The sequence below is a fragment of the Mobula hypostoma genome, chromosome 1 (genome assembly GCF_963921235.1).
Source record: "Mobula hypostoma chromosome 1, sMobHyp1.1, whole genome shotgun sequence".
Lineage (NCBI taxonomy): Eukaryota > Metazoa > Chordata > Chondrichthyes > Myliobatiformes > Myliobatidae > Mobula > Mobula hypostoma.
The window spans coordinates 33,368,912-33,392,301 of NC_086097.1; the positions used below are offsets into that span (position 1 = coordinate 33,368,912).

The window sequence follows — 23,390 nt, forward strand, 5'->3', positions numbered from 1 at the left end:
TCCGGCCGAGACCCTTCGTCAGGACTAACTGAAAGAAGAGCTAGTAAGAGATTTGAAAGGGGGAGGGGGAGATCCAAAATGATAGAAGAAGACAGGAGGGGGAGGGATGGAGCCAAGAGCTGGACAGTTGATTGGCAAAAGGGATATGAGAGAATCATGGGATGGGAGGCCTAGGGAGAAAGAAAGCGGGGGGAGGAAGCCCCGAGGATGGACAAGGAGTATAGTGAGAGGGACAGAGGGAGAAAAAGGAGAGAGAGGAAAAAAAATTAATAATAAATAAATAAATGAATAACGGATGGGGTACAAAGGGGAGGTGGGGCATTAGCGGAAGTTGGAGAAGTCAATGTTCATGCCATCAGGTTGGAGGCTACCCAGACGGAATATAAGGTGTTGTTCATCCAACCTGAGTGTGGCTTCATCTTGACAGTAGAGGAGGCCGTGGATAGACACTTCAGAATGAGAATGGGACGTGGAATTAAAATGTGTGGCCACTGGGAGATCCTGCTTTCTCTGGCGGACAGAGCATAGGTGTTCAGCAAAACGGTCTCCCAGCCTGTGTCCAGTCTTGCCAATATATAGAAGGCCACATCGGGAGCACTGGATGCATTATATCACCCCAGCCGACTCACAGGTGAAGTGTCGCCTCACCTAGAAGGACTGTTTGAGGCCCTGAATGGTGGTGAGGGAGGAAGTGTAAGGGCATGTGTAGCACTTGTTCCGCTTACAAAGATAAGTGCCGGGAGGGAGATCGGTGGGAAGGGATGGGGGGGGAGGATGAATGGGCAAGGGAGTCGCGTAGGGAGCGATCCCTGCGGAAATCAGGGTGGGGGGGGAGGGAAAGATGTGCTTAGTGGTGGGATCCCGTTGGAGGTGGCGGAAGTTACGGAGGATTATATGTTGGACCCGGAGGCTGGTGGGGTGGTAGGTGAGGACAAGGGGAACTCTATTCCTAGTGGGGTGGCGGGAGGATGAGGTGAGAGCAGATGTGCGTGAAATGGGAGAGATGCGTTTGAGAGCAGAGTTGATGGTGGAGGAAGGGAAGCCCCTTTCTTTAAAAAAGGAGGACATCTCCTTCGTCCTGAAATGAAAAGCCTCATCCTGAGAGCAGATACGGCAGAGACGGAGGAATTGCGAGAAGGGGATGGCATTTTTGCAAGAGACAGGGTGAGAAGAGGAATAGTCCAGGTAGCTGTGAGAGTCCGTAGGCTTATAGTAGACATCAGTGGATAAGCTGTCTCCAGAGACAGAGACAGAAAGATCAAGAAAGGGGAGGGAGGTGTCGGAAATGGACCAGGTAAACTTGAGGGCAGGGTGAAAGTTGGAGGCAAAGTTAATGAAGTCAACGAGCTCAGTATGTGTGCAGGAAGCAGCGCCAATGCAGTCATCGATGTAGCGAAGGAAAAGTGGGGGACAGATACCAGTATAGGCTTGGAACATGGATTGTTCCACAAAGCCAACAAAAAGGCAGGCATAGCTAGGACCCATACAAGGTGCCCATAGCTACACCTTTAGTTTGGAGGAAGTGGGAGGAGCCAAAGGAAAAATTATTAACAGTAAGGACCAATTCCGCTAGACGGAGGACAGTGGTGGTAGAGGGGCACTGGTTAGGTCTGGAATCCAAAAAGAAGCGGAGAGCTTTGAGACCTTCCTGATGGGGGATGAAAGTATATAGGGACTGGACATCCATGGTGAAAATAAAGCAGTGGGGGCCATGGAAAAAATCATCGAAAAAATTCAGAGTGTGAGAAGTGTCACGAACATAGGTAGGAAGGGATTGAACAAGGGGGGATAAAACCTTTGGTTGACTGCAGAGAGGCCACTTCATCCGAGCATACTGCCATCTTACTGGAATTACTTTTATTTGTCAGTCTTTGTTTATGTGTAGTGTTCTTCATAAATTCTGTTGTATTGCTTTATTTTCCTTTAAATGCAGGCAAGAAAATGAATCACAAAGTAGATAATGGTAACATGTGTAATTTGATAATAAACATACTTTGAAACTCTGACACTCGCACATCTTGAAGGAAAAGCAGTGAGAATGTCCATGGGCTTTGACTGTAGGCTGGCTTCACCTTTGTTTTTACAGTAGCGGGATCTGTTTTTCGTTCAGTGCTCACTACCATGCCTTCACAGAATGTGCTTTGTATCAGGCTCCAGATGCTGTGGTCAGTGTGTGCCCAAACATCTGCAGTCTAAAACAAAGCCAGACTGGCAGATGCAGCACAGCCAATAACTGTTGGCAGAGTCCGTGCAACAGATATCTGTGCACTTACCTTGCCTGCTCCACTCCACTTCTGAGCCTGATTGTCTGCTCCTTACTACTGTCACGTTGGGAAGGCCCACTGCCGGCAGCTCTCCTGGACCAGATATCTGCACTTAGCCTGCCTGGAGGAGGTACAGGAGCCCAAAGACCCACACTCAATGTTATAGGAACAGCTTCTACCCTTCCACAATCAGATTTCTGAACAGTCCATGAAAATTATCTCACTATTTTTGCTCACTTTCTATGCCTCCGATTTATGGTATATGTTATGTTCTATTCTGTATTTCTGCCACAAAGCAACAAATTTCATGACATATGTCCGTGATTATAAACTTGATTTTGATTCTGATTTTGCTCTCGTACAGTACTGAGCTTGATTAACCAGTCTTCCACAAGCTCGAATTCTTTGTCATAATCTATTGTGGCAGCTTTGTATCTTTACAAAATGTGCTCTGGTTACCTTACAGCAGTTCAGAATTGTGAAATGTTCCAGCAAGGAGTTAGACTTTCGACCCTTTACTGTACCCAGCCTAGTCTTGGGGGTTCTTTAGTACCCCTCTCTCAGTGACATTTAGTGTCCCACCCAGTCTAACCATGCAATCCTTGAAGACTTGTTCCGCCATTCAGTAAGATCAGAATTGATCCCATTTTAACCTCAACTACCTTCCTACGTTAGAGTAGACCAGCAATCTTTTCACTGGAAATGTATTCAATGACTTAACATAGAACATAGAACATTACAACACAGTACAAGCCCTTCGTACCACGATGTTGTGCTGACATAACCTACTCCATCCAAGCTCAGTCTAGCACATCCCTCCCACATAGCCCTCCACTGTTCTATCATCCATGTGCCTATCTAAAAATCTTTTAAATGTCCCTAACGTATCTGCAATATGCCTCTTATCTTGTACACCTGAAACTTGGCCTCTGGTGCAGAAAATTCCAAACATTGATAGCCCTATGAGAGTAGTTGTTCCTAAGTGGATAGATCTTCATTCTAACACTGTGTCCAAGGTCTAGGCTTCCCCCTCAAGGGGAGCCATCTCAGCATCTAACCTCACAGTCCTGTACATTTTCATGGAAATATGTCTTATTCCTCTAAACTGCAACAAACGTTGGCCCAGTCTCTGAGGTAGGTGCATTAGATACACTGAAGAAGTATGTGGATAGGTATATGGATCACCTAAGGGATATAGGCCAAGTGCCGGGAAATGGGATTAGCTTGAACGTGCACCTTGATCAGCATGGCCATGTATGGGCCGAAGGGCTTTTTCCACACTGTAAAACTCCATCCTCAATACTGTTCCCTCTGAGCTGCGTGGATGCATATCCGCACAGTAACTAAAATGCTCCAGCACACATAGCCTTTGTTGCTGCACAGGTATTTAATCTAAACATTCAGCGTATGCATATTACGAAAGAAAACATTTAAAGTGCCATACAATTTTCAGGCCGTGTAAAAATACCCTGCTCAAAGCAATCAACAGGAATTCTGCAGATGCTGGAAATTCAAGCAACATACATCAAAGTTGCTGGTGAACGCAGCAGGCCAAGCAGCATCTATAGGAAGAGGCGCAGTCGACGTTTCAGGCCGAGACCCTTCGTCAGGACTAACTGAAGGAAGAGTGAGTAAGGGATTTGAAAGCTGGAGGGGGAGGGGGAGATGCAAAATGATAGGAGAAGACAGGAGGGGGAGGGATAGAGCCGAGAGCTGGACAGGTGATAGGCAAAAGGGGATACGAGAGGATCATGGGACAGGAGGCCTAGGGAGGAAGACAGGGGGGGGGGTGACCCAGAGGATGGGCAAGAGGTATATTCAGAGGGACAGAGGGAGAAAAAGGAGAGTGAGAGAAAGAATGTGTGCATAAAAATGAGTAACAGCTGGGGTACGAGGGGGAGGTGGGGCCTAGCGGAAGTTAGAGAAGTCAATGTTCATGCCATCAGGTTGGAGGCTACCCAGACGGAATATAAGGTGTTGTTCCTCCAACCTGAGTGTGGCTTCATCTTTACAGTAGAGGAGGCCGTGGATAGACATGTCAGAATGGGAATGGGATGTGGAATTAAAATGTGTGGCCACTGGGAGATCCTGCTTTCTCTGGCGGACAGAGCGTAGATGTTCAGCAAAGCGGTCTCCCAGTCTGCGTCGGGTCTCACCAATATATAAAAGGCCACATCGGGAGCACTGGACGCAGTATATCATATATATGTAAGCGGAACAAGTGCTACACATGCCCTTACACTTCCTCCCTTACCACCATTCAGGGCCCCAAACAGTCCTTCCAGGTGAGGCATCACTTCACCTGTGAGTCGACTGGGGTGATATACTGCGTCCGGTGCTCCCGATGTGGCCTTTTATATATTGGTGAGACCCAACGCAGACTGGGAGACCGCTTTGCTGAACATCTACGCTCTGTCCGCCAGAGAAAGCAGGATCTCCCAGTGGCCACACATTTTAATTCCACATCCCATTCCCATTCTGACATGTCTATCCACGGCCTCCTCTACTGTAAAGATGAAGCCACACTCAGGTTGGAGGAACAACACCTTATATTCCGTCTGGGTAGCCTCCAACCTGATGGCATGAACATTGACTTCTCTAACTTCCGCTAGGCCCCACCTCCCCCTCGTACCCCAGCTGTTACTCATTTTTATGCACACATTCTTTCTCTCACTCTCCTTTTTCTCCCTCTGTCCCTCTGAATATACCTCTTGCCCATCCTCTGGGTCACCCCCCCCCCTGTCTTTCTCCCTAGGCCTCCTGTCCCATGATCCTCTCGTATCCCCTTTTGCCTATCACCTGTCCAGCTCTCGGCTCTATCCCTCCCCCTCCTGTCTTCTCCTATCATTTTGCATCTCCCCCTCCCCCTCCAGCTTTCAAATCCCTTACTCACTCTTCCTTCAGTTAGTCCTGACGAAGGGTCTCGGCCTGAAACGTCGACTGCGCCTCTTCCTATAGATGCTGCTTGGCCTGCTGCGTTCACCAGCAACTTTGATGTATGCTGCTCAAAGCAATGGTTGTTTTGTGCAGCTGTAAAAAAAAATTAGAGGGAACATTGGCCCTCAATTTTGGAAAGTGTATGGTTATGCACTTTGGCAGAAGAAATAAACGGGCAGACTATTATTTAAATGGGGAAAAAATTCAAAGTTCTGAGACGCAACGGGAATTGGGAGTCCTCGTACAGGATACCCTTAAGGTTAACCTCCAGGCTGAGTCGGTGGTGAAGAAGGCGAATGCAATGTTGGCATTCATTTCTAGAGGAATAGAGTATAGGAGCAGGGATGTGACGTTGAGACTCTATAAGGCGCTGGTGAGACCCCACTTGGAGTACTGGGGGCAGTTTTGGTCTCCTTATTTAAGAAAGGATGTGCTGACGTTGGAGAGGGTACAGAGAAGATTCACTGGAATGATTCCGGGACTGAGAGGGTTAATATATGAGGAAAGTTTGTCTGCTCTTGGACTGTATTCCTTGGAGTTTAGAAGAATGAGGGGAGACCTCAGAAACATTTCGAATGTTGAAAGGCATGGACAGAGTGGATGTGGCAAAATTGTTTCCCATGGTGGAGGAGTCTAGTACGAGAGGGCATGACTTAAGGATTGAAGGGTGCCCATTCAGAACAGATATGCGAAGAAATTTTTTTAGTCAGAGGGTGGTGAATCTATGGAATTTGTTGCCACAGGCAGCAGTGGAAGCCAAGTCATTCGGTGTATTTAAGGCAGAGATTGATAGGTATCTGAGTAGCCAGGGCATCAAAGGTTATGGCAGGGGAGTGGGACTAAATGGGAGAATGGATCAGCTCATGATAAAATGGCGGAGCAGACTCGATGGGCCGAATAGCCGACTTCTGCTCCTTTATCTTATGGTCTTATGGTCTCAATCTTGTCATATTGGGAAAAAACTGCTAGATCTTCTCTGGAATGCCCTGACTGACCAAGGCAAGTGTGCTAAATACCTTTTCCACAGCATTGTCTGTGATGCCACTTTCAACAAACTATGCACTTGTATCATAGCTTCCTCTGTTCCATTATATTCCCTGGTGCTCTCCCATTTATAATACAAGTCCTATACTGATTTGACTTTCCAATATGCGTCACCTTAGATATGAGGGGTGATTGATAAGTTTGTGGCCTGAGGGAGAAGGAGTCAATTTTAAAAAACCTAGCACATTTATTTTTCAACATAATCCCCTCCTACATTTACACACTTAGTCCAGCGGTCATGGAGCATACGGATCTTGGACCTCCAGGAAGTGCCCACAGCAGGGGTGATTGATAAGTTTGTGGCCTAAGGCAGAAGAAGATGAGTTATACAGCTCTCGTTACATGCACATGCAGTTCAACTTTGAGTGATTATGCAGAAAGTTTGAGGTTAATAACTCATCGGGGTGATTGATAAGTTTGTGGCCTAAGGTAGAAGGAGGTAAGTTATTAACTTCAAACTTTCTGCATAATCACTCAAAGAGTTGAACTGCAGTTAAACTGTTGAAAAATAAATGTAAACAACAGGAATTCTGCAGATGCTGGAAATTCAAGCAACACACATCAAAGTTGCTGGTGAACGCAGCAGGCCAGGCAGCATCTGTAGGAAGAGGTGCAGTCGACGTTTCAGGACGAGACCCTTCGTCAGGACTAACTGAAGGAAGAGTGAGTAAGGGATTTGAAAGTTGGAGGGGGAGGGGGAGATCCAAAATGATAGGACAAGACAGGAGGGGGAGGGATAGAGCCAAGAGCTGGACAGGTGATAGGCAAAAGGGGATACGAGAGGATCATGGGACAGGAGGTCCGGGAAGAAAGACAAGGGGGGGGGAAATAAATGTGCTAGGTTTTCTAAAATTGACTCCTTAGGCCATGATCAATCACCCCTCGTATATATCTGTATTGAAATTCATTTGCCACTCCTCAGCCCACTTCCCTAACTAATCAAGGTCCCCCTGTAATCTTCTTCACTACCAGCAACACCTTCTAATTTTGTTATTTACAAACTTACTGATCAATGCTTGTGTACTTGCATCCAAATCATTACTATAAATAACAAAAAGCAAGGGTCACAACAATGAGCCCTGCAGCACACCACTAGTCACTAGCCTCCATTCTGAGCAACACCTGCACCTTGACCTTTCTCTTCAACTTTTTATATTTCCGCTCTCCCTGAACCTTGCCCCAACATTATTTTGTTTGAAGTCCTTTCTGTAGCTCTAATTATTGCATTTACCAGGCTTGCCAGAGCTCAGCTCAACAGAACAGTTTCTCCTCTCCCTGATGGCAGTGTCCCAAGAATTCACATCCACTTCTCCTACACTAATCTTTGAGCTGCACCTTCTTGACCTAATGCCAGTTTAAATTGGCTCAGGTTGTGATCTGCAGATCATTAGCTCAGTGGTTCGACTTTATAACTGGGACTCTGGCTGCTCACACTCCTGCAACAAAACTTCTTTCATTGATCTTCAGGTGCTCTTGGTACCAACATGGATCATGACCACTGGGTGTTTCTCCCCCATGGATAGCACATAGCTTTACTGTGCCAGCTGTAAGATTGAGGTTGATTCACATCACTGTCTTTAAGGAATTTGTACATTCTCCCTGTGACTATGTGGATTTCCTCCCACATTCCAAAGCCGTACTGGTTAGGTTAAGCGAGTTGTGAGCATGCTATGATGCCACTGGAAGCCTCCGACACTCCAGAGAAAACAGCCCCAGTTTATTCAGCTTCTGCTTATCACCACATGCCCTCTAATCAAGGCAGTATCCTGGTAAAACTCTTTAGCACCCTCTCCAAAGCCTCCTCATCCTTTCTGTAATGGAATGACCAGAACTGCACACTATACTCCAAACGTAGCCTAATCAAAGTTTTATACAGCTGCAACATGACTTCTCAACTTTTATACTCAATATCATGACTGATGAAGTCAAGCACCTTTACCATCCTGTTGCCACTTTCAGGGAGCTATGAACTTGAAGCCTAAGATCCCTCTGTACGTCACTGCTCCTGTGGGTCCTGCTGTATACTGTGTACTTCCCTTTTACATTTGACCTTCCAAAGTGCAATACCTCACACTTATCTGGAAAAGCTTTAAACTCCATATGCACTCCCCTGCTCAAATTTCCAACTCTTCTATATTCTGCTGAATTTTTTGACAACCTTCTTCCCTATCCATAATTTACTAATTCACCCAACTAGATTGCTGTCCAAGTCATTTATATGCATTCAGTGCCACTTTATTGGGTACCTTCTGTACCTAATAAAGTGCACACTGAGTGTATATTTGTGGTCTTCAGCTGCTGTAGCACATCCAATCCAAAGTTCAACATGTGCATTCACAAAAACTCTACTGCACAGTTGTAATGCGTGGTTAAGTTACTGCCAGCTTGAACCAATCTGTCCATTCTCCTCTGACCTTTCTCATTAACAAGGCATTTTCACTCACAGAACTGTCGCCCACTGAGTTTATTTTTCTCACTGAACTCTAGAGACTGTAGATTCTAGAGACTGTTGTGCCTGAAAATCCCAGGAGTTCAGCAGTTTCTGAGATACTCAAACTATTCCATCTGGCACCAACAATTATTCCAGTCATAATCACTTAGATCACATTTCAATAGGTTCAATAGGTACTTTTAATGTCAGAGAAATGTATACAATATACATCCTGAAATTCTTTTTCTTTGCAAACATCCATGAAAACAAAGGAGTGCCCCAAAGAATGAATGACAGTTAAAAGGTTAGAACCCCAAAGCCTCCCTCCCAGCTCCCCCTCACACACACACAAGCAGCAGCAAGGCAATGGCCCCCACCTCCACCAGCAAAAATGCATTGGCACCCTCCACCGAGCACTCAAGCGTGCAGCAAAGCATCAATAAAGACACAGACTTGCAGTTCCCCAAAGACTGCTTGTTCACTCAGTAATTTGACATATCACTCTCTCCCTAATAAGGTAAAAAGAGGTGTCCCTGTTTCAAAGCATATCAAACAACTCACTGATTTATGATGTTTAATGTATGTTGCGTTGCTTTTTCCGAGCTCTGCGCTCAGAGAGCTCAGGTCTCTGGACATACAGCCAACAGCTAACCTGCTGCTCCCAATGTTCTGTGTTCCTCTGCGATGCCTCAGTCAGGGGCACTGGCCTTGAACCAGCACATCTCCAGAGCCATGAAAATCCGGCACCCTGAAGGCATGCTAGTCTTCCGGGCCGCATCCTTGGGATACCAAAAAGCGGCTGGATGTGAGACCCTGATAGCGGGTCCCATTCCCGTAAAGAACCAAAGTCAGAGTGTAACTCCAGGTCAGGGTCTTTTAAGGAACCTTGAAAATGAAAAATAGAGACATCAAAGATAAAATTAGAGCAGTTTCCAAAGATGCAAGCAAAGGAGTGGCCATTTAGCGCCATCTTGACTTTGCTCTGCCCTCCATTTCTTCCCCACTCTAATGTTTGGTCTGAAAAACAACTGAACCTCTTAACTATTCTGCGTGCTTTATGCATTGAGTTGCTGCTTCATGATTGGCTGATTAGATATTTGCATTAACGAGCAGATGTACTGGTGTACCTAATAAAGTGGCCACTGAGTGTATGTTACAAACAATAGGTCCCAGTGCTGGTCATAGACCTCCAGTCGGAATAACACCATTTCAGGTAGCCGGCTTCAATTCTAACTTCAAGCTTTCCGTGTGGAGTTTGTATGTTCTCACTCTGACAGTGTGGTTCGTCGGGGTGCTGCAGTTCCCTCTCACGTCCCAATGACAGCGGGTCAGTGAACTGACCACTGTAATGTTGGTAAATAACCAAGAAACCAAAGAGTGCTTGATGAGCAAATAAGGAGTATAAACACAAGAAATTCTGCAGATACTGGAAATCCAAAGCAACATATTCAAAAAGCTGGAGGAACCCAGCAGGTCAAGCAGCATCCATGGAAATGAATAAACAGTCAACGTTTCTAAGACCCTACAAGAGGGAAATAAGGAAGTAGAGATGACCCTGATGAAAATGGGGCTTAGAGATGATGGGCTGAATGCCTCCTTCTATGTCATAATAACTGGTATATCAATTCACTATCCAAGGTTCAAAGGAAATTTACTATCAAAATACATATATGTTACCATACACTACCGTGAGATTCACTTTCTTGCAGGCATTTTCAGGAAAATAAAGAAATACAAAAGAATTTACAAAAACTAGACATAAATAACAACTGACAAACAACCGATGTGCAAAACAAGAAAAATTATGCAAATAAAAAATAATACTAATAACCTGAGTCTGTAGGTTGTAGAATAAGTTCAGAGTTGTGGTGAGTGAAGTTATACACGCCGGTTCAGGAGCCTGATGATGAAGGGTAATAGCTGTTCTTGAACTTGGTGGTGTGTAACCTAAGGCTTCTGAACCTCCTTCCCAATGGCAATAAAGAGCATTACTTATATGGTGGGGGTCCTTATGATGGATCCTGCTTTCTTGTGACAGTTTTCTTTGTAAATGTACTCAATGGTGGGGAGGGTTTTTCCTGTGATGAAAAGGTTGTATACACCAATTTTTGTAGACTTTTCCATTCCTGGGCATTGGAGTCATGGACATTGGAGCTTTAGACCATAAGACACAGGAACAGAAGTGGGCCATTCAACCCATCAAGTTTGCTCCACCATTCCATAACGGCTGATCCACCATCCCTCTCAACCCCTTTCTCTTGTCTTCTCCCCATAAACTTTGACGTCCTTACTACCCAAGAACAAGTCAACCTTCAGTTTAAATATACCTAATGACTTGGCCTCCACAGCAATCTGTGGCAATAAAGTCCACATATTCACCATCTTCTGGCTGAAGAAATTCTTCCCCACCTCTGTTCTAAAGGACTATTCTGAGGCTTGTCTTCTGGTTCCAGACTCCCCTACTATAGGAAACTACCTCTCCACATCCCCTCCAATATTCAATAGGTTTCAATGAGATCCACACCCCCTCCCCGCCATTCTGCTGAACTCCAGCAAATACAGCCCCAAGCCATCAAACGCTGTTCATAGGTTAACCCTTTCATTCTCAGAATCATTCCAGTGAACCTCCTTGGAACTCTTTCCAATGCCAAGCCCACTCCTAAGTCCCTTTACACCGAGGATTTTTGAATTTTTTTCCCCATTTAGAAAATGGTCTATGCTTTTATTCCTTCTACAAAATGCATGACCATACACTTCCATACACTATATTCCATCTATCACTTCTTTGCCTATTTTCCTAAACTGTCTAAACCTTTCTGAAACAACACACATCAAAGTTGCTGGTGAATGCAGCAGGCCAGGCAGCATCTGTAGGAAGAGGTGCAGTCGACGTTTCAGGCCGAGACCCTTCATCAGGACTAACTCGTTAGTCCTGACGAAGGGTCTTGGCCTGAAACGTCGACTGCACCTCTTCCTACAGATGCTGCCTGGCCTGCTGCATTCACCAGCAACTTTGATGTGTGTTGCTTGAATTTCCAGCATCTGCAGAATTCCTGTTGTTTGCGTTTAAAAAAACCTTTCTGAAGACTGTTTCTTCAACACTACCTGCCCCTCCACCTATCTTCATATTGTCTGCAAACTTGACCACAAAGCCATAAATTCCATCATCCATCACTAACATATTACATGAAAAAAGTGGTCCAAATTCCGACCTCTGAGGATCACCACTAATCACCAGCAGCCATCTAGAAAAGGTCCCTTTATTTCCACTTCTTGACTCCTACCAGTCAGCCAATCTTCTATCCATGCCAGTATCTTTCCTGTAACACCATGGGCTCTTATCTTGTTTAGCAGCCTCATGTGTGTCACCTTGTGAAAGGCCTTATGAAAATCCAAATAAACAACATCAGCTGGCTCCGTTGTCTATGCTGACTGTTATTTCTTGTCTGATGGAAGTACCGAGAAGAGAAAATAACCTTGATGATAGATGCTGCTTTCTTGTGGCAAAGTTCCATGTAAATATCATAGATGGTCGGGAGAGCTTTGTCTTTGATGGACTGTACTATATCAACCACCTTCTGTAGACTTTTCCGTTCCTGGGCATTGATGTTTCCATAGCAGGCCATGATGCAACCAATTAGGATAATCTCCACTGTCCATCTTTAGAGGTTTGTTAATGCTTTGGTGACGTCCCAAATCTACACAAACTTCTAAGAAAGTAGTGGTGCTGTCGAATCTTCTTTGTAATGGAATTTACATGCTGATCCCAGAATAGATCCTTTGATATATTAATACCAAGAAATTTAAACTACTGACCCTCTTCACCTCCGATCCCCTAAGAGGACTGGCTCATGGACCTCTGGCTTCTTCCTACAGTCAATAATCAACTCTTTGATTTGTTGACATTAAGTGAAAGGTTAATTTTGTTGTGACAGGCCATATTTGCGGAGAACCACCTTCAAAACATGGATGCCAGCAGCCAGTGGCCAGCTCTGCTCGCTCCCTGCAGCCCAACATCACTGAACAGCACCCAGCGACCAGCACGGCAGCAGAAGCCGGAAGCATCTCAGGGCAGCCCTCTGCTTCTCCCAAGACCACCGCCGACAAGCAAACAGGGGACGACCAGAAAAACAGGCATCCAGAGAGTGCCCAGGTAAGACGCTCAGCACACACCCATTGCTCCGTCTGGGATCCATGTTTACACTGCCTTGTCTATTCAATCTCAGACTGAGACTCAGGCTAACCTCACACACCCCTCAGCCTGTATGGGAAAATCAGGTTGGTGCTGGATCCCAAGAGAGAGAACTTGTAGAATGCCTACGTGATGGCTTTTTAGAACAGCTTGTGATTGAGCCCACGAGGGGATCAGTTGTTTTGGATTGGGCGTTGTGAAATAAGCTGGATATGATTAGGGAGCTTAAGGTAAAGGAATCCATTGGAGACAATGATCATAATATATAGAAATCATCCTCAATTTGAGAGGGAGAAGCTGAAGTCAGATGTATCAGCATTACAGTGGAGTAAAAGGAATTACAGAGGTATGAGAGAGGAGCTAGCCAAAGTTGATTAGAAGGGGGCAGAACACCAATGGCTGGAGTTGTTGGGAGCAACTCGGAAGGCGCAGTATAGGTACATCCAAAGAAGAAGTATTCTAAAGGCAGCATGACGCAACTGTGGCTGACAAGGGAAGTCAAAGACAACATAAAAGCAAAAGAAAGGGCATATAATAGAGCAAAAAGTAGTGGGAAGTTAAAGGATTGGGATATTTTTAAAAATCAGCAGATGATAAATAAAAATATCTTAAGAAGGAAAAGATGAAATATGAAGGTAAGCTAGCCAATAATATCAAAAAAGGACACCAATCTTTTTTTCTGATATATAAAGAATAAAAGATTTCAGACAACGGTAGTAGAATCATTTCAAGCTTGTATAAGGGTTTGTCAAATCTTAAAACACATTCGACTTCATACATTAAAACAAAATGGGAGAAGGAAGGAGGGATAATAATATCTGAGGAAGAATGGACAATAACATGGAGGTATCGATGGAAGTGTACCAGTTCACAGAAATGGAGGGAGTTCGGATGGAAAAACTTGGTAAGATATTTTATTACACCCTCTCAGAAATCCCATTATGACAGTAACCTCCCTGTTTGCTGGAGAAATTGTGGAAATCAAAATGCAAATGCCCTGTTATCAAAGACTATTGGAGGGGGATACATAATACCCTACAAGACATCTTTAAATGTGTAATACCCGTAGAGAGTAAGACCATATATTTTGGGTATATACCTTAAGAATAGTTGAAAAGAGATAAATATTTAATGAATATACTGCTAGTGGCTGGTAAAAAGACCCTCACCAGGAAATGGTTATCACAGGAGAGCCCAACTTTAAATGTATGGATGGAAATTGTAATGGACATTTACAAAATGGAGAAGATAACAGCATCTGTTAATCATAAGTTGGAACAATTTGATTCATACTGGGAAAAATGATTTAACTACATAACACCTCATAGGCCTGATTTTTATTCTCACAAGTCAATGCATATGTTATAAAAAAAATCACTCCCTACTTTGTACATAGTTTTCTTCTTTTGATTGTTCTTGCTTTCCTCTCCTTTCTATAAGTGTATACCTCAGATAAATATTATGTGGAGATTTGTGACAAATATGATTATAAGATATATATGTACAGTATCTGAAATACATCTTATGGAAATGTTTGTTTGATGATGAACTTCAATAAAAAATAAATTACAAAAAAAAAGAATAAAAGATAGGCAAAAGTAGATATTAGACCACTGGGAAATGAAACTGGAGAGGTAGTAACAGGGGACAAGGAAACAGCGAATGCATTGAATAAGTGTGTTGTATCGAATAAGTGTGTTGCATCTATCTTCACTGTGGAAGACTAACAATATGCTGGAAGTTCGAGAGTGTCGGGAGCAGAAGTGAGTGCAGTTGCTATTACTAAGGAGAAGGTACTTGGGAAACTGAAAGGCTTGAAGATACATACATCACCAGGACCAGACGGACTACACTGCAGGGTTCTAAAAGAGGTAATCGAAGAGATTGAGGAGGTATTGGTAAGAACTTTTAAGGATCACTACATTCTGGCATAGTAGGTTGTGTCTAACCAATCTTAAAGAGTTTTTCGAGGAAGTTACCAGGAAAGTTGATGAAGGCAAGGCAGTTGATATTGTATATATGGACTTCAGCAAGGCATTTGACAAGGTCCTGCATGGGATGTTGGTCAAGAAGGTTCAGTCAGTTGGTATTTCAGATGAGGTAGTAAATTGGATTAGACATTGGCTTTGTGAGAAAAGTAAATGGTTGCCTCTCTGACAGGAGGCATATGACCAGTGGAGTGCTGCAGGGATTGGTGCCAGGTCTGTTTGTCATTTATATCAACAATCTGGATGATAATCTGGTTAACTGGATCAGCAAATTTGTAGAGGACACCATGATTGGGAGTGCAATGGACAGCAAGGAAGACTATCAGAGCTTGCACCGCATCTAGACCAGCTGAAAAATGGCAGATGGAATTTAATGCAAAGAAGTGCAAGGTGTTGCACTTCAGTAGGACCAGCCAGAATTAGTCTCACACAGTTAATGGTAGAGCACTGAGGAGTGTGGTAGAACAAAGGGATCTGGGAATACAGGTCTATAATTCATTGAAGTGGTGTCACAGGTAGATAGGGTCGTAAAGAAAGCTTTTGCCACATTGGTCTTTATTAATCAAAGTATTGAGTACATGGGGATTGAATATTATGTTGCAGTTGTCTAAGACACTGGTGAGGCCTAATTGGGTGCAGTTTTGGTCACCTACCTAAAGAAAAGATGTAAGTAAGGTTGAAATGGTATAGAGAAAATTTATAAGGACATTGCTTGGACTGGACGATCTGAATTGATAGAGGTATACAACATTTTGAGCAGTTATAGATAGGGTAAATGCAAGCAGGCTTTTTCCCAATGAGACTGGATAGGACTACAACTACAGATCGTAGGTTAAGAGTGAAAGGTTAAATGTTTAAGCGAAAAATGAGCGGAAACTTCAGAGGATGGTGAGGGTGGAATGAGCTATCTGCGCAAGTGTAGGATATGATTTCAATTTCAATGTTTCAGAGAAGTTTGGAAAGGTACATGGATCATAGGGGTATGGAGGGCTAATACCATGGTACAGGTTGATGGGAGTAGACAGCTTAAATGGTTCAGCACAGACTAGGTGAGCCAAAGAGCCTGTTTCTGCGCTATGACATGGCCCAATACCCTTGATACAATACACACCAGGTGCCAGTGCTGTGAAATAGAGGCATCATTTGTGGTATCTTTACTGACACCTAGTTGTACATGAAGGCATATGGAAAGGATGTTTCCAATAGTGGGACAGTGTTGGACCAGAAGGCACACGCTCAGAATACAAGGGTGTCCCTTTAGAGTTTAGACAGGGATAAGGAGAAATTTCATTAGCTAGAGGGCAGTGAATCTATGGAATACATTGCCGTAGTCAGTTGTGGAGGACAAGTCATTGGGTATATTTAAAGCAGAGGTTGATAGGTTCTTGATCAGTAAAGGTGCCTTAAGATTATAGTGAGGAGGAGGAGAATGGGGTTGACCTTGCACTTTATTGTCTACCTGCAATGCACTTTCTCTATAGCTGCTTCATTTTATTCTGCATTCTGTTATTGCTTACCCTCAATGCACTGTTGTAATGAATTGATCTACATGAACAATGTGCAAGACAAGTTTTCACAGTACCTCAGTACATGTGATGATAAACTAATTTACCAATTTATATTTCTCATAAGGCAGCCAAATGACTGTGTGCTTACTGCACATTGGTAAAAGTGACTGCATAGCTGTGCGGTTCTCATAACAAAACACCCATGGGAGTCCTTCACCCAGAGAGCATGTGCGTACCGAGGTGTAAACAGGCCAACTGTGATGGATAGGTGGATGCCATTTCACCAATAGTAAACAGAGCACTCTGTAAGTTACTCCTGCAAGCAGGACAAGTGCTACACCTGCCCCTACACCATAAGACATAGGAGCAGAATTAGGCCAATCGGCCCATTGAGTCTGCTTCACCATTCCATGATGGCTGATTTATTAACCCACTCAACTCCATTCTCCTGCCTTCTCCCCGTAACCTTTGACGGCCTGATTAATCAAGAACCTATCGATCTTTGCCTTAAATATACCCAATGACTGCACAGCCATCTGCGGCAATGAATTCCACAGATTCACCACCCTCTAGCTAAAGAAATTTTTCCTCATCTCTGTTCTAAATGGACTTCCCTCAATTCTGAGGCTGCGCCCTCTGTTCCTAAGCTCCTGCACTATAGGAAACATCCTCTCCATATGCACTCTGTGTAGGCCTTCCCAATTTTCAATAGGTTTCAAAGAAATCTATCCTCATTCTTCTAAGCTCTGTGTTCTAAACCCTAAGGTGCTGTCTGGCCCATGCCTTATAAAGCTTCAGCCTTGCCTTTGTATTCTAGTCATCACAAAATGAATTCTAACATTGTATTTGCCTTCCTTACTACTGACTCAAACTGCATGTTAACCTTTAGGGAATCCTGCACGAGGACTCCCATGTCCCTTTGCAACACTGAATTTTGAATTTTCTCCCCATTTAGAAAATAGTCCACACAGTTATTCCTTCTACCAAAGTGCAAGACCATGCACTTCTTTGCACGATGTTCCATCTGGCATTTCTTTGCCCAATTTGTCTAAGTTCTTCTGCAGACAGTCTGCTTCCTCAACACTACCTGCTCCTCCACCTGTCTTTGTATCGTACGCAAACTTGGCCGTAAAGTCATCAATTCCTTCACCCAAATCATTGACATATTACGTGAAAAAGTAGTCCCAACACCAACCCCTGTGGATCACCACTCTTCACCCGCAGCCAAGCGGAAAAGCCCACCCTATTCCCACTCTTTGCCTCCTGCCAAATGCTCTATCCATGCTCGTATCTTTCCTGTAATACCATGGGCTCTTATCTTGTTTAACAGACTCATGTGCATCACCTTGTCAAAGGCCTCCTGAAAATCCAAATTAAACAACATCCACTGACTCCCCTTTGTCTATCCTCCCTGCTTTCTCACCTCCTGCATCACTACCATTCAGGGCCCTGAACAGTCCTTCCAGGTGAGCTGATACTTCAACTGCGAGCCTGTGGGGGCTGGTGTGTGGTCTCCTCTACAGCTTTGGACAGAACTCTGTTTGGGGGTGAGGGAGAACAAAAACTTAGTAATCATTTATATTGGTGAGATCTAATGTAGATTGGGAGATCACTTTGTCAAGTGCCTTCGCTCTGTCCACCAAAAGAGGAAGTTTTTCCCAGTGGCCACTGCCCATTTCAATTCAACTTCCCATTCCCATTCCAACATGTCGGTCCAGTGCATCATCTACTGTCACAATAAGGCCACTCTCAGGCTGAAGGAGCAGCACCTCATATTCCATCTGGATAGCCTCCAACCTTCTAGCACGAACATAGATTTCTCTAACCTCTAATAATTTCTCCTCCTTCCCTCCTACTCCTTGCATCTCCCCCACCTTCCTAGTCTGATTTTTGCCCCCTTTCTTTCAGTCCTGAGGGAGGCTCTCAACCCAAAACCTTGACTGTTCATTCCCCTCCATAGATGTTGCCTGACCTGCTGAATTCCTCAGGTGTTGTGAGTGTGTTGCTCTGGATTTCCAGCATCTGCAGAATCTCTTGTACTGTACTGATAGTTTATAACACTGCAGCATACAGCAAGGGTGCTTCCTTCCCTCAGGGTAAAGGTGATGAAATGGGGACCCTGGAACAGTGGTCAATCACAGTGGAAGATTGGCAGATCTCCAGGGAACTGATCCTTAAAGATAAAATGTTACATTTTTTGGAGGGAGTTAGACTGAGGAGGAGGTTAGTACCAAAGGAAGAGGATGTAACTTGTAGGCCATCACAGCTGGGTCCCTCCAGAGTGTTTGGTATCTGAGCCATCTAACTGTGTGGTGCTCGAGCTTGTTTATTGCTGTTTATTGGCGTCTATTTCAAGGGGAGGGGATCTCTGCCTCAGCTGCTGAGATTTGGCGGAGGAAAGCAGGGGTTCGTGGGTGGTTATACTGTCCAATTTAGCCTTAGGTCTTTTGTACTCCTTTGTCTCTCGGGCCCTGTGAACCAATCCACAGAGGGCAAACAGTACTTCCGCCTGTGGATCCTGAACATCCATTCCCTGAGCTGGTAGACCCACCTTCCCCTCCCTCCTACAGAGCCTGACACAGGGGCACCCACACCCATAACTGCCGGCACCGTTTGTCTAAGGCTCCCAAGGAATCTCCCCCTCCTGTTTCACTTTGTTTTGCTCCAGGTTTTCTGCTGATGTTTCTCTTTTTCCCACACTCGGGCCCAGCCACACTGACAAAACCACAAAAATGCGGAGAAGTTTAAGCACTCAATAGAAATTTGATTCCAGTTCTACTGAATAAACACTCAGTGTGCCAGGGCCAGCTAGCGAGCAGCGGTCCTGACAGTTAACTCCCTAAACATTAACATGCACTAATCGACCCGCACATTAACCCTCTGTTAGATTTACCTCATATATCAACGCTCCTGCGCTTTATCCCTCCGATACAGCTATATTCTCTACATCAACCCCTCTATATTCATAGGACTGCACAGTAGCATAACACTTTACAGTGCCAGCAAATCCCTCCACTATCTGTCAGGAGTTTGTACGTTCCCCCTGTGACCATGTGAGTTTCTTTCAGGTACTCTGGTTTCCTCCCACATTCCAAAGACATACATGTTAGGGTAGTAAGTTGTGGGCATGTTATGTTGGTGCCAAAAGTCTGGCAACAGTTACGGGCTGCCCCCAGCACATCCTCAGACTGTGTTGACTCATGTACTTATCCAGACTTCCCAGGGAATTGAGTGTGTGTTTAACTCAGCACTGGATTTAATAGGATAACATACCACTGTTATTTGTTTTTTTTTACGTAAAAGAGTTTAGTAAATATACTGGTGGACTGTGGTTTTCCAACCAAAATCTAGGAAAGTTCTTACATCTGCTTGTTTCAGAGTTGATGGAGGGATGCAGACCGGCCAGCCACCCTTGGATTCAGCATGGGGGAACAAGGCAGCAAATTACAAACACAAGAAATCCTGCAGATGCTGGAAATCTTGAGCAACACACAGAAAATGCTGGAGGAATTCCTGATGAAGGATCTTGGCCCAAAACGTTGACTGTTTATTCCCCTCAATAGATACTGCCTGACCTGCTGAGTTCCTCCAGCATTGTGTGTGTGTATGTGTGTTGCAGGAATTTAGGGAAATGTTCCACAGACTGCTCAGACCCCCCTCAGGTTCCTGCCACTCACTGATGCCCACTGAAGATGTTGGGGGTCTTGAAGGCTTTATGATGATTGCCTGCGTCCCTGGGGTCCTGGTGTGAGAGTGATGTGTATTGAGGATGTGGGAGGATGGGGGGATGGGATGATATCCCTGGATCTTGGGGTGAGAATGATGTTTACAGCGGTATAAGAATGGGAAAAGTCCCAGAGAGTGACCATGTTGTCCCTAGATCTTGGGGTGACAGTGACATGCAGTGAGGGTGTGGGAATGAAGGACGTCTCAGAAGGTGACGGTGATGTTGCTGAATCCTGGGGCGAGAGTGTCATGTATAGAAGGTGTGGAGGATGGGGGCTGGTATCTCTGATCCTGAGGTGAGAGTGACATTATTTAAGAGAATGGGGAGAAACGGGGTTACGACTGCATCGAGGGGTGAGAATGACTTGTACTGAGGTGTGACAAAGTTACCCGAGTCCTCTATTGAGCAGTGGCTTAGCTTTCAGTGACTGTGTGGGTGACTGGATCAGTCCTGATGAAGGGTCTTGATCTTAAATATCAGCTATACTTCTCTGTCGGCTGGAGGTGTAGTGGCATCAGCACTGGATTTCAAGTAGATGATCCTGACTACAAACCCAGCCAGGTCCCAACCTGGGCAGCAGCAGTATCTGTGCGGAATAGGCTCGGTAGTCTACTTCCTTATCTTGCCATGAAAACCCTATAGACTCTATGGTCCATGAGGTCATGAAGGATCGGACTCGACTGAACAACAACAAACAACAAATACTTCTCTGTCCACAGATCTCCCAGACCCTCTGAGTTAGAGTTGTACAACTCAGAAAAAGGCCCATTTGTGTCCGTGCTGACCAAGGTGTATATTGAAGCTAATCCCATTTCCCAACACTCGGCCCATATCCCTCTAAACTCTTGTCATCCACACACCTATCCACACTGTTCTTAAATATACCTATTGCACCTTCCTCAGCCGTTCCCTCAGGCAGCCAGAGCCTCCACTTCTGGTATGTTCTCCAATCAGCTTAATCTGTCCTCAGAGGACAAAGTTACCATTCCAGGAGTCAGACGGGGAAAGTTTCACTGTACTTTTGTCAAGTATATCTTTCCTTATACAGGGAATCAAGATTATACCCAGAATTCCAAATATGTTTCCAAAGTTCTATTGATTTATAACACGATGTGTCTGATCTTCTACTTAGATCACCTTGTAATAATGTCCAATAGGTTTGCCTTCCTGAATCAGCATTATAAGCTCCAATGGTTCGTGTAGAAGGACACCCACATTGCTTCAATCTGAGGCTTTTTGACAGAGCTGGAAGAACTGGGAGCTTGGAGAGGAAAGATAATGAGTTTAAAGACCATACCTATAACACCACGAGTAAGGTTGCTCAAACAAGGTTTTCCTTTCAAATTACATTCTGGCTGTTTATGGGTATAATGTCCATTTCCGGATGCTCTTCTTCCCTTGGGATTCCGTCATTTTCCCTGTCATTATTGTTGCACTGTCTGGTGTGTAGTTCCCCGGGTACATGGCGAGGTCCGCCTGCCTATCCAGGTTACCGTTAAAGACCCCACAGAGCTTTGGAGTGCCTACGCAATCCTGGGCCGTTATTTGTTGCTCAGCCAGCAGCACCATAAAACCCTGCATTGGCAGGCAAGTTCCTTCTGTTGGTGGGATCAGGCAGCATAAAATGGGCTTCCTCTTTTACTCCTTTCCAGAGGTATATCTTTTAATGGTTTTGCGATGCAGAGGTTTGGAAGTCAAGAATAAGGCATAAAACTTGTTGCTTATGGCTGTCTCATTAAGTGATGCAAGAACATAGAACAACACAGCACAGGCCTTTGGCCCACAATGTTGTGCCGTCCCTTTAACCTACTCCAAGAACAATCTAATATAAAGAACAAACAGAAAGAGTTGAGGACAAAGAATTCATGGTCGTGCTCTGGAAAACCAGCTGTGACTGAAATGTTAACATTCCAGTGATAACAATTAATCTAGAATAGACAGCTTCAAGTAGTATGATACCTGCTGAAGAAATAACATCTAAGAAGCTTCTAGAAAAATACAGAAGCAGCTATACCACAATTACTAGAAAATTTGCCGAACATATATAGGTGATTATATAAACATATAAGCAAGCATATGAAAGTAAAACTACAAGGAAATTGACAATTCTACACCTGAATCCAACAAAACGTGTGATGAGAGAGTATTTCTAAGTCCCAGTCTCTCCTTTCATGTTGCTTCTGAGCTGAATGAAACATAAATGGGACTGGTGTTTCTGGTCCCAGACCAGCAGAAGAAAGGCTTCCCTTGTCTGTTTCAGTGGGAAGGTGAGAGAGAATGCAGAGACTGACTGTGACAGGAGCTGCACATTGGATGGGCACAGACCAGCGCAAAGTTCAGAATAAGTCTTCAAGTAACACATTAATTCACATTACTAAGCCTGAAAATAGTAGAGCAAAGCCCAGGGGAACCATCTCCTTCTCCAGATTGCACTCCTGAACTGGAATTACTGCACCCTCCCTGTAAAATATATTTAACATCCAGCTGCTTGCTGGGCCCTGTCACACAGGCTGCGATAGTGGGCTTTCTCTCACATCTTCCTTCACATGCCTGCTTGTTTTTGTGTTCACACTTAAAACAAATATTGTGCTCAGTTCTGGTCACCTCATTATAAGAAGTGTATATCAGATCGATTGCGGGGATGTGGCAGTTGTGCACGTGACCATTTGATGATACAGTAAATCGATTGGGCTTCCCATGTGCGGGAGTCTCTCACTTTTGGGTGCTGGCTTTCAAGTGCACATGTCTTTGTTTCGGAGAGGTCACTGTAGCTCTGCGCATACATAACAAGAAGGGTGTGGAAGCTTTAGGCAGGGTGCAGAGAAGATTTACCAGGATGCTGCCTGGATTAGAGAGCGTGTAACATATACAAAATGCTGGAGGAACTCAGCAGGTCAGGCAGCATCTATGGATGGGAATAAACAGTTGATGCTTCAAGCCAAGAATCTTCATCAAACAGGATAGTTGAGCAAGCTAGGATTTTTCTGTTTGTAGCAAAGGAGGATGAGAGGTGAATTGATAGAGGTATACAAGATGATAAGAGGCATGGAACATGTGGACAGCTAGAGACTTTTAACTAGGTCAGTAATGGCCAGTACAAGGGGTCATACATTTAAGATGATTGGAGGAAAGTATGGGCGGGGGGGGGTGTCAGAAGTAAGTTTTTTTTTACACACAGAGCGGTAAGTGCATAGAATACACTACCATGAGTGGTAGAAGTTTCTTGGATGATAGAAAAATAGAGGGCTATGTGGGAGGGAAGGGTTAGTTTGATCTTAGAGTAGGTTACAAGGTTGGCA

The 23,390-nt window shown here is 44.5% G+C and overlaps 1 protein-coding gene across 6 annotated transcripts in view; it reads left to right on the forward strand.

The window, feature by feature from the left end:
• The window catches only part of ttll5 (tubulin tyrosine ligase-like family, member 5), a 508,510-nt gene that overhangs the window by 473,108 nt on the left and 12,012 nt on the right, over nt 1–23,390 (forward strand). For all 6 annotated transcript variants that reach the window (XM_063045983.1, XM_063045976.1, XM_063045953.1 and 3 more), the window contains exon 31: nt 12,612–12,829. In XM_063045983.1, coding sequence (XP_062902053.1) covers nt 12,612–12,829 — 218 coding nt within the window. The remainder of the gene's footprint in view (nt 1–12,611; nt 12,830–23,390) is intronic.